Genomic DNA, 17,823 nt, shown 5'->3' on the forward strand with positions numbered 1-17,823 from the left:
AAGGACCCCTTTTCCCATCCTTAGTTTCTGGGGTCTCACCAATTTTCATCATCTTGCGAAGTTTCTCTAGATTGCCAGTGATAAGGTACAAGAAGGAAAGTTTGTCAAAGTTTTTGGTGCGCTGATAACACATTTCCACAATCTGGTGGTTCCCCTGTAGTAAGGCCACTTCTCCCAGCTTTTCCCAGCAATTCTTGTCATCCAGTGCTTTGGCTGCTTCCAGAGCAATCTAAAGAATCCCCAGAGTTAGAGTTAACAGGTTGGAGGTTATTGTGACTCAAAACCAGGGACTACAGTCAAAACGTCTGTCTCTAAGTAAATCTCCCAAGGAACTCTTTACACTTTCAATCCTCCTAGCTTTGTTTTCAATCTAATAGTACTGAAAATTCAATCAACAAATAAGATCCCTTAGGATCCATGGATAGAAGAATCACATCACATTATCCTCCTCCTCAGAAATTTACTTTTACAACAAAATCATCTTCTAGCAGTTGCTGATTCCATAAGGCCAATTCTTGCTTAGCTATCATATTTCCCATTTGCCAGGTTTGAAGATCCACAGGGGCTCCTCAGAAGAAATAAGAAGGAAGTTTAGAAGTAAGAAAGTCAATTTTCCTTAGGCTTCTCCTCATTTAAAAATAATGCCTATAGACTCTAGGCCTCAACATTTAATAAGTACTCCTTCATCTAAGCCGCCAGTTAGCAAGTCAAATGTCAAGGAAATAATGAAATTTTCCAAATTCTATGCTATCTTGGTTCTGTTCTAAAAGTTACTGAATTCAGACTAACTCAGAGCGACAACAACAATAGAAATGCTGGGGCAGAAGCAAAGATGGGCAAACAGCAACAGGAAGATAGCTCAATCTAACAACTAAAAAAATTCTTAATTCCATTATATTGGCTGAAGAAGCAAGCCCAGAATAATGTCTTCCCAATGCCACCCTAACCCTCTCACCTCCTCTACAACAATATGGGGCTTATAACCATACTTCTCTCACCTCAATGTTTCCACACTCCAGTGCAAGACTAAAGCGAGTTTTCTCATCTTTGACGAAATGCAGTGCCACTTCAGGATATCCCTTCTTCTGGAGATACGCAATGATAGACTGGCCTACAAGTTTGGCGTTCCTTACCATGTGTAGTACCTAGACATTTGGGGAGGGTTAGGGCAGGAAATAGAGATCACTTATAGGAAAAAAGGAGTGCTGCCCTTCTCAATACTCCTAATATGCTTCCTCATTTCATACCTCATCATATTTTCTGTTGATCAGGGCCAGCTTGAACTTGAACTCAGTTGGATCAATGGTGAGCACCCGAGGACGACACTCTCTGTCTAGGCAATATACATTGTTGCCCTTCACCCGTGTGACATAGATAGGTAAATCCAGAGTTCGGATGATCCCATAGTCCCTGAGAATAAGAGTTAGAGAGCACAGCTTTAAGTCAGTGTAAGAGTAAATCCAGCCTGTAAAGAAAGAAAACAAGCCTAGGACCCAGCCTTTTATCTTCTCATTACCCTTTTGTCAAGTGCCATTTAAACAATAGTATAGATAGGAAGTGATTCAAAAAAGAGCAGAACCAAATTAATTTATTTTATTCTCTTGTATGAAGTGGGAAAAGATGGGGCAGATGGTATGATTTCTCTTTATAAGCTAGTACTCTAGGATCTAACAGACACAGGTATCAGAACCAGACCTAAAAGTTAAATCTTAAGTTCTGATATATAATCACTAGGCCACTATAAACAGTTAAATCCTTCCTTATAAGTTATAAGTGAAAGTGGAAGAGAGGTAGATGTGAAGACTTCTGATGTACAAAGAAATGATGCAAAGCACATAATATATATATATTTTTTTGCGGTACACGGGCCTCTCACTGCTGTGTTCCCTCCCACTGCAGAGCACAGGCTCCAGATGCGCAGGCCCAGTGGCCATGGCTCACGGGCCCAGCCACTCCGCGGCACATGGGATCCCCCCGGACCGGGGCACGAACCCGCGGACTCCCATCCACTGTGCCACCAGGGAAGCCCAGCACATAATATTTTAAACTGAATAAAAATTAAAAGTTTACAGATTAAAACTTGTGGCTATAGCTAACACAATACTTGATGGACAATTTATAGTGTTAAGTGCATATACTATATTAGAAGAAAGACTGAAAATTAATGAGGTCTACATGCTTAATATTAGGAGAAAGACTAAAAATTAGTAAGCATCCAACTCAAAAACTGTATGGTTCTTTTTTTTTTTTTTTTTGTGGTACGTGGGCCTCTCACTGTTGTGGCCTCTCCTGTTGTGGAGCACAGGCTCTGGACGCGCAGGCTCGGCGGCCATGGCTCACGGGCCCAGCCGCTCTGCGGCACATGGGATCTTCCCAGACCAGTGCACAAACCCGTGTCCCCTGCATTGGCAGGCAGACTCTCAACCACTGCGCCACCAGGGAAGCCCTTATGGTTCTTTCTAAAGTTAAAACAAAGAGTGTACTTAGAAGCAAAAAATAAAGTCAATAGTACAAATTAAGAAATAGAAAACAAAAGTACGATAGAGAAGTTCAATAAAGGCAAAAGCTGGGTAAAACTGATAAACCTCTCATGAAGCTAATTAAGAAAAAAAGGATGGGAACTTCCCTGGTGGTAGAGTGGTTAAGAATCCGCCTGCCAATGCAGGGGACACGGGTTTGAGCCCTGGTCCAGGAAGATCCCACATGCTGCGGAGCAACTAAGCCCGTGTACCACGACTACTGAGCCTGCGCTCTAGAGCCCGTGAGCCACAACTACTGAGCCCACACACTGCGACTACTGAAGCCCGTGTGCCTAGAGCCCGTGTTCTGCAACAAGAGAAGCTACTGCAATGAGAAGCCCATGCACTGCAACAAAGAGTAGTCCCCACTTGCTGCAACTAGAGAAAGCCTGCGTGCAGGAACGAAGACCCAACACAGCGAAAAATAAATAAACAAAATAAATAAGTTTCTTTAAAAAAAAAAGAAAAAGAGGATGAAATGGCAATAATAGGGATGCAAAAAGGGATATCACTATAGATCTTGCAGAATGAGGATATGCATAAATGTTTTTAAATGATCAAATTCCCAGAAGAGTAAAATTTACCAAAATTGACTAAAAAGAAACAGAAAACTCCTACAGTCCTGTAATTATTACATAAAATTAATTGAATCATATTTTTAAATCCTCCTATAAGTACCAGGCCTGAATGACTACACTGGCAAATTCTACCTACCATTCAAGGAAGAATTAATTCCAATCTTATACAAACTCAATGAGAGAACAGATGAATAAAGTATATTATTTTGCTTATTTTATGAAATTAGCACTACCTCAATACCAAAGCCTGACAAGGACAGAAAGGAAAAGGGAAATCACAGGGCAATCTCACACACATATATATACAAAGATGCAAAATCCTAAACAAAATATTAGCAGACTGAAACAAGCAATATTTGAAGATAAAACATCATGACCAAGTCAGATTTGTATAAGGAATACAATGTTGGTCTAACATTTAAAAAAAAATCAATTTAATTCACTACATTAATCAACAAAAGGAGAAAAACTGCATGACTACCTCAATATATGCAGAAAAGGGGTTTAAAAAAATTCAATATTCATTTGAGATATAGCGAAGAAATTCCTCAGTAGATAAAAAGTATCTATAAAAAAATCTACAGCAAGCTTACATAATGCCAATACACTGAAAAGTGACACTGTAAATTGGGAACAAGACAAGAAAGTTTGCTATCACCGTGTTTATTCAGCACTGTGCTGGAGATCTTGGTCAGTGCTGTAAGACAAGAAAAATACATAAAAGAATAAGCGCTAAAAAAAAAAAGAATAAGTGCTGGAAAGAAGAAACAAAAGTGTCATTACCTACAGATGCTATGAGTATTTGAAAAGAAAATATAAATAAATTAATAGAATTAATAAGAGTCTAGCAAGGTCTCTGAGATAAAATTAATTTAAAACTTAGTTATGGGGCTTCCCTGGTGGCGCAGTGGTTGAGAGTCCGCCTGCCAATGCAGGAGACACGGGTTCATGCCCCGGTTCGGGAGGATCCCACATGCCGCGGAGCGGCTAGGCCCGTGGGCCATGGCCGCTGAGCCTGCGTGTCCAGAGCCTGTGCTCCGCAACGGGAGAGGCCACAGCAGTGAGAGGCCTGTGTACCGCAAAAAACAAAACAAAACAAAAAACCCCCAAAACAACTTAGTTGTATTTCTAAATATCAGGAAAAATTATAAAATTGAATTTTTAAATGGATACTATGCATTTATAAATAGCATTAAAAACTATCAAGTGCCTAAGAATAAATCTAACCAAAGAAAATGCAAAATCTCTATGGATAAAATTATAAAGCTTTATTTAAAGATGTTTCAGAAGCCCTAAATAAATGAAGAACTACTATATCATGTTCACAAATTAGGAAACTTAATATTGTAAAGATAACAATTACACCCAAAATCCCCAAATCACATACAGATTCACAATCCCAACTGAAATCACAATAGGGTTTTTTGCTTTCTGTTTTTTTGGGGGTTTTTTGCCATGCCGTGAGGCTTGCAAGATCTTAGCTCCCGGGGCTTCGCTCGGGGCGCAGTGGTTAAGAATCCCCCTGCCAATGAAGGGGACACAGGTTCGAGCCCTGGTCTGGGAAGATCCCACGTGCCATGGAGCAACTAAGCCCGTGCGCCACAACTACTGAGCCTGTGTGCCACAACTAGTGAAGCCCGTGCGCCTAGAGCCCATGTTCCTCAACAAGAGAAGCCACTGCAATGAGAAGCCCATGCACTGCAACGAAGAGTAGTGCCCCCCTCACTGCAATTAGAGAAAGCCTGCATGCAGCAACGAAGACCCAACGCAGCCAAAAATAAATTAATTAATTAAAAACAAAAGAGAGAGAGAAAAATCAACTTTTTTAAAAAAAAAAATGATCTTAGTTCCTCGACCAGGGCCCAGGAACTCTCGTTTGTCTTTTTTTGTTTTTGGCATGGAATTTCACAAGCTAATCTAAAATTTATACTTTTTCAAGACAAAAAATTACTTGAAAATATGCCTTTTCAAGGCAAAACTAATTTGAAAATAGCCTAATAACTTAAAAAAAAGTAAAACAAAGTGGGTAAGATTTGTGGAACTGCTTTACCAGTTGTAAAGACTTACAAGACTATAATACTTAAGACAGTGTAGAATTCAATCAGAGACAGACCACAAAAAACAGATTCTTGGGACTTCACTGGTGGCACAGTAGTTAAGAATCCGCCTGCCAATGCTGGGGACACGGGTTCAATCCCTGGTCCAGGAAGATCCCACATGCTGCAGAGCAACTAAGCCCATGTGCCACAACTACTGAGCCTGCACTCTAGAGCCCACGTGCCACAACAACTGAAGCCCGCGTGCCTAGAGCCTGTGCTCCGCAACAAGAGAAGCCACTGCAATGAGAAGCCCGCGCACTGCAACGAAGAGTAGCCCCCGCTCGCCGCAACTAGAGAAAGCCCACGTGCAGCAACAAAGACCCAATGCAGCCAAAAATAAAAAAACAAAAACAAAAAACAGATCCTTACATTTTTTTAAACGTGATTCATATATCACAAAGATGGCTCTGCAGAACTATGGGGAAAGGCTGGTTTTTTCGATACGTGATGTTGGTACAAAACTGAGTGTCCTTATGGAAAAAGTAAAGCTGAGCTCACGACACCTCACACCATACAAAAAAATCAACTTCAGGTAGATTATAGACCTAGATATAAAAGGTAAAACTATAAAGTTTTCATAAGAAAATATAAAAGAATGCCTTTATTATCTTGGAGTCAACAAAGATTTCTTAAATAGGACACAAAACCTGATATCCATAAAGAATAAGATTCATAAACTCAACTACATTAAACTAAGAACTTCTGTTCATTAACGGATATCAAAAGAGAATCAAAAGACATACTATAGAATGGGAGGAGATATTAATATTTGCAACACATAGCCCTGATAAAGGACTGATATTCAAATATATAAAGAACTCCTATAACAAAAGAACAAGGATAACTCATTTAAATAAAGGATAAAAGACTTGAACAGAATTCATAGAAGAGGAAATCCTGATGGATGGCTAAATAAAAAGTTGTCCAATCTCCTGGGGAATCAGAGAATAGCAAAGTAAAATTACAAGATACATTGCACATCCACCAGACAAAAATGAGTTTGACAAAGGCCAAGTGCTGGCCAGTGTGACAAGCAAAGAAACTTTTATACAACACTGGTTGGCATGCAAATTGGTAAAACCACTCTCACATTACCTAGCAAATGTGAAGATAAGCACGCTCTATGACCTAGCAATTCTGCCCTAGAGAGAAATGTATGTGCATATGAACCAGAATTCATGGAAGAATGTTTAAAAGAACATCATTTATAATAGACAAAACCTAGAAATCACCCAACTATCCCTCTAGAATAGAACTGATAAACTGTAGCATATTTATATAATAGAATACTATACAACAGCAGAAACAAATAATCTAGAGCTACAACATGGATGAATCTTACAAACAATATATTGAGCAAAATAAGCAAAATATGAAATAATACATTCAGCATGATTTAATTTACATGAAGTTCAAAACCAGGCAAAATTAAACCATTATTTTAAGACACACACTGGGTGGTAAAATTGCAAAGAAAAGCAAGAAAGAAATTATCATAAAAGTCAGAATGTTATCTTTGAGGAAGAGAGAGGGATGTGATCAATAGGGACCACATGGCAAAGGGCTTCTGGGGTGCCAGAAATGTTCTATTTCTTGACTTGGGTAGCAGTTACACAGATGTTCATTATGTAACTATTTGCTATTTCATATATTTATAACCTATGTAATTTTCTATATTTGTGTCATATTTCACAATTTTAAAAGAGTTGAAAAAAGAATGTTTTGATGCTCCTAGCACATATACGCCAGACAAAGCTTTTCCATGAAGACAGTTCAAGGAGGACTTCAGTATGTCTCCTGAGACACGACAGTGATTTTAAGAAGCCACTTTCTCCCATTCTGTATCTCAGATAATCAACTTACCCAGTGGTGACAGCATATTTGATGTGGTTGCTTGTGGTATAGATAAATACCCCACTCTCATCCCAGGCCCCACTCTTGACACGAATGTTCTCATGAATGTTACATAGAGCCTCCAGTTTGCGGTTACAGATCACAATGGCTGTAAGAGGCAAAGGACATGAGTGCTCTGCTGGACAGGGTGAGTGAAGTAGACTGGCAGGGATGGGGAGGGAGGGACTGGTCTCTAAATCAGGGTGGACATAATGAAGACTTACCATGTTTGGCCAGTAGTGCTACATGGGACATGTCTGCTGACCAGATAACATATTTCACCTTGGAAATCTTCACAGATGCCAGAGTCCTGGGATAGAGAGAGAAGGGCAAATATGAGTGAACCTGATTCCCTTATTCCAGGTTATGACCTAAACTCCTTTTCATCTCCAAATTAATGTAAACCGAAATTTCTTAAAATAATACCAAATAAACATTTTCTGTATTACAGTTCAGTGACTTACACATTTGGCTCACATTGTATACTTCCCTCTTCCTCAACTCCCTGCCCCTCATTCCCATGTATTATTAGGGACTTGTGTATGTCTGTTTTCACCAATGGACTGTAAGCTCCTTTAAGTACAGGAACTATGTTATTCATTTCTGTGTCCCTATGATTCTAAGTCGCAAGAGCATTCTTTGTTCAGATAAATGCTCTGAAAACAAATAAGACCCTTGTTGTAATGCTAGTGTGTATGTACAGGATGGAGAGTGATCACAGAGGAAAAAAAGTGGTTAGAAAGAGTCTTGGAGTTACAGCACAAGAAGTGGCTAAGCCCAGGTCAAACTCACTTGGGGGAAGAAAAGCTCCCACTAAAGATTTCCACTCTCCCCCACAATATGCCTGTCTGCTTAGGGGCATCTGACATGTTACCGCTTCTGCTGTACGTCAAAGAGCGTGATGGATTCTGCGTCTCGAAGCAGGAGGTTGCCTGTGCCAGCGTAAAAAATCTCATCACAGTTGGGCACCTGTACCTTTTTGGTGATCTCATTCTTCAGATTCTTGATCAGAAGCTGAAATGAGTACATAAGGTGGGGTTAAGAGAAATACATGTAAGATGATGCCAGCTGACAATGTCCCTCAGCAATTATTCCTTAGCTTCAATAAACAAAGTATTTTTTTTTCTGTCTGTCCAGTTCAATCACCACTCTACGTAGACCACTCCAACTAAGATCCTCTCCAAGGGTCTTAATAGCTTTTTTTTTTTTTCAATTGAAATATCCTGAGAAGTCCAACTAAAATCTAAATTCCTCAACCAACCAGGGACAGAATACAGCACTTCTGAGGCTTAAATTTTTGTTAAATATTTTCTTGAGACAGCTTTGCTTAACTTTTTTAGGACCCATTACATTTTAAGTACCATCAGAGGTAGTAGGATAAGAGGATCTACTTCTTATCTAGCTCACCTATTTCATTTTTTTGGTGTTGAGAGGGTGGGGACTTGCCACGTGGCTTGCAGGATCTTAGGTCCCAGACCAGGGATCGAACCCGGGCCCCAGCAGTGAAAGTGCCAAGTCCTAACCACTGGACCGTCAGGGACTTCCCAGCTCACCTATTTCAAATTTGATGTTTTTTGGCTCCTGTGTCATCAAGAGTGACTTTAGCTTGGTTCTTAAGCCCAGAGCCACAGTGATAATCCACCCAATCAAATCAATTTTAAGGCCTTTTTTTTCCCAAGGGGTTTGGGGTAGAGTTAAGGAGAAAGCAGCCAATACACGAGGACCACAGCTGCCCAGGGCAGAGTAAGGGAAAAAAAAATGCTCTTTATTCTGCAATAGACAGGCCACTGCCACCACACTCTCCAAATTAATTTCCCTTTTTAGTCTTAACTCACCGAATGCATCCGATCTAGGACAGCAAACCGATTGCGAGCAACCCAAACAGCTGTCAGGCCTGAGGACCGTTTCCCTTCAGGAGCTGAGAAGAGCAAAACCAAAGGGCAGGAACATGTAGTAAGCTACTGCCAGGTGACAGAGTCAGGTGCCACGAAGCTGCCAGTCTTGCTGGCTGCCATGTTGGCTTTGCCAGTTCAGCTGCTTCCTAACTTATTCAGCCATAACCTGAGGCTATTGTCAGTGACTTTTCCCCACCAGTTCCCTCCAAACTCCAACCTCCACCCCTGCCAAGCCTCTTTTCTCTAGGCCAAGTGACTGCATTTCAGCCAACACCATATACTGGCAGAAGGACCACCCCCATCTTGGGAGACAGCACATTCCATCAAGCTAACGAGCAGGGCCTCGCTGGCCAAGCTGCGGCACAAAGCAAGCAGCCTGTGAGTGTCTTGGACCTCCTATCTCAACAAGCTGGAGTAGAGACAGAGCCCCCTCTCCAGGACGCAGCTGCTCTGCTGCTTTTAACATGCAAATGCAGACCTCCTAGTAGAGCAGGATGGGGCAGAGTGCTCCTAACTAAATCCAGGCAGCTCTATGCTGGGCAGTATTTAGCACCAAGCTGATGGTCCATAAATGTCAATCATTCACTCAACAAAGTTACAACATGTTTCTCAGTTCCCAAACATTTCACTGGATGATTAGAATTCCGAATGGGTACTCCACACTCTGGGAAACTTCAAAGGAGATACACAGAAGGATGCGTGGAAATACTATTTTATCTATTAGTATCAGCAGGAAACTGGACAATACGTGCTGGCCAGCCTTGCCAGGCCACCCCTTGACAACCAGGGGTGTCAGGCAATTTACAAAATTAATTATTATCATAACCAACACTCCCATTTTCCAGGGGCCGAAGAACCACACTATTCAAGCCTTTCCTCTTTCTCTTCCTCTGTGCTGTACCTTTATTCCTTTAATAATTATTATCTCCCTCAAAAAAATGGAGAAGATAAAATAAAAGTGGTTATAAGACAAAACAAAAATATTTTAGACTCTATTAATTGTAAACAGATGGGGAAAAGAAGGGGATGGGTAAGCAGGACCAAACAAAAAAAATTGGTCAGAAATGGCTTGACTGATTAATTTATAGGGGAGACTTTGATTTATGGATATCAAAGACATACAGGTTTTCTCTCTTTCCACCATGACCACACTTATAGGACAGTGATGATATTAGCAGCAATGACACAGTGGCACCCACAATAGGACAGAGCTAGCAAAATATTTCTCAGAATCTGTTGATTCGGTCTAAAATATCATGAAAGTATGGTACTAAAAGTGGGGACCTGAGGAACAAACCTCTGACCTACAAACCAACTGGAGGGAGTACACTAAAAGGAGCATAAGTGAGACTCAAATCTATTCTGAGAATGTTTTGTCAGCAAGTTCTAGCAGAAAGGACTAAAAAGGGATGGTGGTGATGGAAGAGGTAGGCAGGGGTCTCAGCTGGATCCGGGATCCCTGGTGCGGTGAGAGGCTGTTAACAGCCTCATCTTTCTGACATGCAAAAGGAAGCAAATCGGATCTGGATATGGATGGGAGAGCATAAATCCCTAGTCCCAGGATGAGACACTGCAAGATTGGAACCATGTTTTTAAATAAATGAAACTACCAGGGTGAAAGTCACATCAGCTGACAATAAACTAGGATAACATGCTGTGCTGAAAGAGAAAATGGAGAGTTTCTAATAACCAAATTATAAAATATATATATCTAGCTGGAGTAATAAAATGGAGAAGGAACATGAATATTTCACACCACAGTTGCCTCTGATGCAACTGTCAGCAGCACCTGCCAACAGACATGAGTGATGTGGCCATGGCCTGGGGACAGAATGTGAAAAACTTGAAGAGGAGTGATGATATGGGTGAGGAAAGCTAGGAGCAGAGTCGGGTATACAAAGAGAATGCCTACCATCAGGATTCTGGGAGTCGGCATCCTTGGGGATGGTGTACAAGTCATAGGTACTATTCTCTAAATTACTGGCTCTCTGTAGAGGAAAGGGAGGAATTGTTAGTAAGAGAGCACCCAAGATACCAGTTTACTCTGACATAGAAAACAGCACCATTATACAGACAGCAACCTGAAACTATACTTTTCACACCTTTCACTCAGAAGGCATTTGAACGTTTCTACAGCTAAAAATTATAGGGCTCGTTGCCAAAGAATTCAGCATTCATGTCACCTTATTTTTCTTTTATCTTCCAAAGATGTAGATATCTTTTGAATGAAAGCAAGGACTGCTCTCTATTCCACAAATTAACAGACTAAGACCCCAATATTCCAGTGCCCCACCTGAGTTTATTCATCAACTTAAAAGTCTGTTTGAAGGTAAAAAAAAAGACATCAAAGAAAAAACATTAAAGAAAAGTGCCAGGAGGAAAATATGGGGCTGTTAGATATTGAAGAAGAACTGGGATCAGACACTAGACGTCATATCGGGAAAGACAGGTTTTCATTCTTCTGACTTGGCAATGAAGGCACTAAAATTAGAATGCCATTTCTTTCTTTTTTTTTTTTTTAATTGTATGGCAAGAAATGTGGAGGGCTACTTGATGACCCCCAAAGGTAACACCACTGAAAGGAACTCTTCTCAAAATCAGCTCTACTATTTTCACCCAAATGGAGGGAATCAAGATAAGCATCTCCTTTGAATAGGATATAGTCCCAAACATTCTTTCAAATTACTTTCAGTGATTTGGGTGATTCATCCCAACGCTCCATTAAGTTTAGAAGTTGTTAGCCATATGAAAGATGTAAGTACACAAACCCTTAACATGTTTATGACAGCTGAAGCCTACCTGGTTTGAGCCTCTGTTTACTGTTTCAGCTCTCTCAAAATGACCATTAAATGGTTTCAAAGAAGCCATTAGAGATCCTCTAAGGGCATGAGAAAGAGACCTATGGGAAATGAGGAGATCCTAGGAGGTTTACTTACTGTACACAGTAGGACTGCATTTTCTGCTGGATTGTACGACATGTTGAACACTGGAAACTTGGAACCACTAGAGATATATATATACAAAAAACAGAGAAATTAGTAAAAAGATATAATGACAATAGGAAAAAAGGAATTACTCCTACACCTCCTACTTACCTCATCTTTACAGATATACTTATCATTTTTATAATCAGAAATAAAAATAAATGAATGTTGCATCTATTTCTTCCTTCCTTTAAGGCTTAGGGACTCCCCTATTTCAGCTTTGAGCATAGAGTTTTAAAAAAGCACACCCAGTACAAGTCTACTTATTCAACAGAAGGTATGGCTAGCACTCACTGTAGTGAGTGGGATTGATTCTTCTTGGGTACAAATTCCTACACATAATTGCAGTGGATACCACAGAGTAACATGATGTGATTTGTCTCTGGCTAGTTTCTCCTGTCCCTTGGAGTGATAACACAAACCGATTCTTTTATTGTAGTAACGCTGGAGGGTGGTTATCAAACCCTTATGCCAAAGCCTGCCACCATGAATGTTTCAGCATGCTGATACATCTGGCTTTCCAAGAGGATAGTTCCTTTTGCCAGGCACCCTAGATATTATCATATCTTCAGAGTTAAGAGTTTCCAGGGACATATATTCTGGTTTAGAGTTGCATGCATTTTGCTGAAAAGCAAAGGGAGAGGTATAGAAAAAAAATGCTAAATAAAGGCAAAGAGGCCTGTCACCAAGTTGGGCTACTCTCAACCAGGAAACTTTCCCTGGTTTTCAAGACACCTGGCAAGCTTGGCAATATGATTTCCTTTCCACAGGGTCTCTAGCATTGTCAGCAGGGAAGCCCCCATTGGCCTCATGGCCACCACCACGCTCCTGGGGATTCTATCTGTGACAGGAGATGAGATCCAAAACGTCGTTAAAAGAACAGACTCCAGTTTGTGAGTATTGTTTCATGGTAACAGATGAGACACTTTGGAGGGAAGAAACAAGTCTGATTTACCTCCGCAACTGCATCACAGCTACATCTTTGGAGCTGTTGAAATCCAACTGACGTAAGAATCGGTCCTTGACATAATGAAGCATATTGCCATGAACAGCATAGGCTGGCCGTTCCCGTTCCAGTTTAAATACAATCATGCCACCATCATGGCCTGGGCCACAGGGAAAAGGGAGGAAGAATTAGCTGTAGGCAAGAAAGAAAACTGGAAACAGGAGATACACAAAGATGACTACTGTATATGTATGCTAAAAACAAAGTTAAGACACCTAAATGCATTCTTTATTTGCCTAAATTCTCACAATTCTTGGAATCTTTATTCAAGTAAACACCTGTAAATCATTTACCAATACTCACTCTATCATACTGCCACATTAGACAAAACCTCCTCTATGTTCTCCTAACTGCTTTGTACAAACCTCCGTCACAGCACGTACCATTCTGCACTGTAATTGTTTAGGTATATCATCCCCAGTATACACTGAGTTCCCTGAAAAGAGAAATTACAATAATTTCCATCCTTCCCCAGTCACTATCAAATAACAAACATAAAAAGTAAGTGCTGAACAAATGGATGCTAGTTTAAAAAGCCTTTCTGGTTCTGTTTTTTAAAAATGTTTTGCTTTTCCCTACTAACATTATCCATCACTCAGAAAAACTTTCAGTCTTTGTCCTCCTAGTATACACTCCACACATAAATCAGATCATGTCACTTCCCTACCCAACACCTTCCAATGGCTTTCCATTCTTTCAGAATAAAGTCTTAAATTCTAATGGCCTACAAGGCAATGCCCAATCTGGCTTGGTCTTACCTCCTATTACTTAGCCCCTTACTGTGCTCCAGCTGGCCACTCTGATGTTCCTCAAACATGTTAAACATTTCTCATATCACGGTCTTTGCATTTGCTGTTCCCACTGTCAATGTATTTATCATTCTCCTTCACTTTCCTGAACACCCAATATAAAGCAGCAGTCCCTACACTCTTCCCTCTCTATCCCACTTACTTTTGCTTAACTTTCTTTTAAAGCAGTTTTCACCATACATTGTTTTATATATTTATTGTTTTATGGGTCTACCTCCCTTCACTACAAATAAAAGTTCCATGGCCTCAGGTGTAGTGCTTTCCAGGGACTGCCCCACGCCCACTCCAGCTCCAGGCACTCCACCAAGAGACCACACTCCCCAGGGACTATGCCTGCCCAGATGCACTCCAGCCCCAGCAAGCCTGCCAAAGCTGCCAGGTGCAAACAATCTACACAGGAATGCTTTCACCCGTTAGGGCCACTCCTTAAAAGACCAGGAGAGGTAGCTGTTTTGCTTAAATTCATAGAAACAAAAAGTCAAACAAAAGGGAGACAGAGGAATATGTTCCAAAAGAAACAACAAAATAAAGCCCCAGAAAAAAACCCTAATGAAACAGAGACAAGTAATTTATCTGATAAAGAGTTCAAAGAAACAGTCATAAGGATGCTAACCAAACTTGGTTGAAGAATGGAAGAATTCAGTGACAATTTCAACAAAGACTTAGAAAATGTAAGAAAGAACCAATCAAAAGTGAAGAATACAAAAACAGAAAAAATATGCTAGAGGGAATCAACAGCAGATTAGATTATATGGAAGAACAGATGAGCAATCTGTAAGACAGAACAGTGGAAATCACCCAATTGTAACAGCAAAAAGAAAGAATTTTTTTTTTTAAATGAGGAGAGTTAAGGGACTTCTGGGACAACATCAAGCATACTAACTTTCACATTATAGGATTCCCAAAGGAGAAGAGAGAAAGGGACAGAAACCGTATTTGAATAAATAATGGCTGAAAAGTTTCCTAACCTGAGGAAGGACGTAGATATCCAGGTCCAAGAAGCACAGAGATTCCCAAATAAGATGAACCCAAAGAGATCCTCACCGTGACATATTATAATTAAAATGGCAAGAGTTAAAGATAAGGAGAGAATCTTAACCCATTATTGGCCGGGGGATTTTTGCAGAAACTGGTGCCTGTGGCCAGCGATTTGTTACGTAAGTGAATACTGAAACATCCACGTTTGAGTATAATTATCAACAACTGTTTTTGCACTTAATGTATTTTTTTGAAACTTTGTACATGTCTTACTAAAGCATTCTAATATTTCATTAGAGTGTGATAGGCAGTACAGCAGGCACCTCTGTGCAGGGGAACAGAACATCTATTACAAATATATCCTGTTTCACTGTGCTTTCCCCTGGAAGAGCAGACTCTACATTTTCTGGCGGCATTGTTTTTTTAAATTTTATTTATTTTTGGCTGCATTGGGTCTTCATTGCTGCACACGGGCTTTCTCTAGATGCGGCAAGTGGGGGCTACTCTTTGTTGCAGTGTGCAGGCTTCTCATTGAGGTGGCTTCTCGTTGCAGAGTACAGGCTCTAGGTGCTTGGGCTTCAGTAGTTATGGCACGCAGGTTCAGTAGTTGTGACTTGAGGGCTCTAGAGCGCAGGCTCAGTAGTTGTGGTGCATGGGCTTAGCTGCTCTGCGGCATGTGGGATCTTCCCGGACCAGGGCTTGAATCTGTATCCCCTGCACTGGCAGGGAGATTCTTAACCACTGTGCCACCAGGGAAGCCCCGCAGCATTTTTTTTTAGTCATGTGGGTATTATTTCCTCTAGAATATGTTCTTTTATTTTACCTGATAGTTGACAAGGTGGATCTTTGTGGAGGGCTCTTTTAGAAACACCACAAGAAGGACCAGGTGCGGGACTACCACTATATTCACCAGAATGGTCAATTACCCATTCTCTAGCTACTGCTAACAAAAATTGCTTGTAAGTCATTTTATTCTGTGCATTAAGGCTACAATAAATTTTAAACGCATTGAATAAACTGCAATACTGAAATAGCAACCCACTTTCTTAAACCATTTTCAAGTTTTCCAGAGGATATTGCAGTTTGCCAGGTATTGACTGGATCAATCAACTCCTTTCATAGATTTATTATACTCTAATATACAAGTGGGCTTAGTCATCTGATGGTCAGTCCTCCTGTCTTCTTTTCTTGTAGATGCTATGGAGGCATAATGAATAGTTGTCACCATGCAGACTAGCCTTTTGTCTTTCCATATAAGAAAAATCACTTTTCCCGTCCATAAGAATGTCATTTCTTCCCTCTGTAGATTTTTACGTTTCTCTTAATTGGTTTGGTAGACCATGATTCTCTCTTATAGTCCCACAAACTCTGATTTTATTTTTCAACAATATTTCAGATGTGGACACACTGTTGTAACAATTGTCTTGGTAAATACGGTGCCACGAACCAAGATAAGGCTGTTATAAGATTGTTTCTTGTAGTTTCTATCCTTCACCCATGTAAATCTCAAGGTTGCATATATACCCAGTTTCACTTTTGTTAACCATCCTGACCAAACTTATTTTGTAAGTTTTCTGGGATTATAGGTTTTGAATCTGAGTCGTCCTCTCCACTTTATCACTGCCTCATCAAGCGATAGCTCTTGTTTGGGTATACAGATCGATGGAAATTTTTGTAGAAAATAATCCAAAAGAGGTTTAACTTTTGAACCTCTGTCTGCAGGAAGTGGAGTTTCTGAGTTATTGTTAAAGTGAAGAAACATCATTATTTTTTCGAACCTTCTTCTCGTCATAATCTTTGGCAAGATAGGTGTTTCAAGTAAGGGATCAGTCGGCCAATATTCTTTCCAGTATGACTTTCTTGTTTGTCCCATCAAAATTATTAATCCATGGAAGCAACCTAAACGCCCATTGACAGACGAGTGGATAAAGAAGATGTGGTACATATACACAATGGAATATTACTCAGCCATAAAAAGGAATGAAATTGGGTCATTTGTAGAGACGTGGATGGACCTAGAGACTGTCATACAGAGTGAAATAGGTCAGAAGGAGAAAAATATCATACATGAACGCATATATGTGGAATCTAGAAAAATAGTACAGATGAACCGGTTTGCAAGGCAGAAATAGAGACACAGATGTAGAGAACAAACGTATGGACACCAATGGGGGAAAGTGGCTGGATGGAGTGGTGGTGGGATGAATTGGGAGATTGGGATTGACATATATACACTAATATGTATAAAATATATAACTAATAAGAACCAGCTGTATAAAAAAATAAAATAAAATAAAATTCAAAAAATAAATAAAGGAAGCTTCATACCTCTTAAAAAATTATTAATCCAAGAAACTTCTTCATGTCACTATTGGTTACATCAGTCCATTTTAAAGCCTTATCATACTTTTTATATGCTTTTTCATTCTGTTGGTGATATCAGTTTGTTTGAGAAGCAACCAACTCAAAAAAGTTGTTACCAAAAATTAATTCTGTTATTTCACTAACACTTTGCAAATTATTACATTCAATAGTTACACCTGACACACCTGTAAAGTCTTCTAATTTTTATGAAATGTTGTCTGCAATCCACTCTTCTGCAGAAGCAAGGGAGCATTCTCCAGCACCATGAGTTTCATTTTCACTTTCCATATCAGAATCAATCACTAAGTTTTTTTGTCTTTTTGTTGGTCTAACATTCACATTGTCTGAATCAGAACTATATTCTGAAGAACCATCATCTTCTGAGACACTAGTATATATGTCACTTGGACAATCAGAGAAAGTATCTGCGTAAAATTCACCGAAAAATTCTTCTTCACTCAAAATCTTGCGATGCATCATTTTTGAAAATTTTATGGTAACAAACTTGTGTTTATAATATACACAAGGTTGGAACAAAAACCTAATGGAGCAAAATGCAAATGGTATCGACAAGTTGTATAATGAACGCTTGATCAATTTTAAGCTCTAACAACTTTGCATGGTGATGTTAATTGTATCACTCTCTAAAAACGTATTGATACGTCTCCAGTCAATAACATTCAGGTAACGAAAGATGT

General features: G+C 39.9%; 1 protein-coding gene across 1 annotated transcript in view; it reads right to left on the minus strand.

Moving 5' to 3' along the window:
• COPA (COPI coat complex subunit alpha) overlaps positions 1 to 17,823 on the minus strand; it is a 50,289-nt gene that overhangs the window by 7,304 nt on the left and 25,162 nt on the right. Inside the window, exons 11-20 of the mRNA XM_060032607.1 lie at positions 12,924 to 13,074; positions 11,921 to 11,987; positions 10,897 to 10,972; positions 8,925 to 9,007; positions 7,964 to 8,103; positions 7,314 to 7,399; positions 7,060 to 7,198; positions 1,248 to 1,410; positions 999 to 1,145; positions 40 to 229 (exon numbers count right to left, since the gene is read on the minus strand). Of these exons, the coding sequence (XP_059888590.1) occupies positions 40 to 229; positions 999 to 1,145; positions 1,248 to 1,410; positions 7,060 to 7,198; positions 7,314 to 7,399; positions 7,964 to 8,103; positions 8,925 to 9,007; positions 10,897 to 10,972; positions 11,921 to 11,987; positions 12,924 to 13,074 (1,242 nt within the window). The remainder of the gene's footprint in view (positions 1 to 39; positions 230 to 998; positions 1,146 to 1,247; positions 1,411 to 7,059; positions 7,199 to 7,313; positions 7,400 to 7,963; positions 8,104 to 8,924; positions 9,008 to 10,896; positions 10,973 to 11,920; positions 11,988 to 12,923; positions 13,075 to 17,823) is intronic.

Source organism: Delphinus delphis, chromosome 1 (assembly GCF_949987515.2).
Source record: "Delphinus delphis chromosome 1, mDelDel1.2, whole genome shotgun sequence".
Taxonomy (NCBI): domain Eukaryota; kingdom Metazoa; phylum Chordata; class Mammalia; order Artiodactyla; family Delphinidae; genus Delphinus; species Delphinus delphis.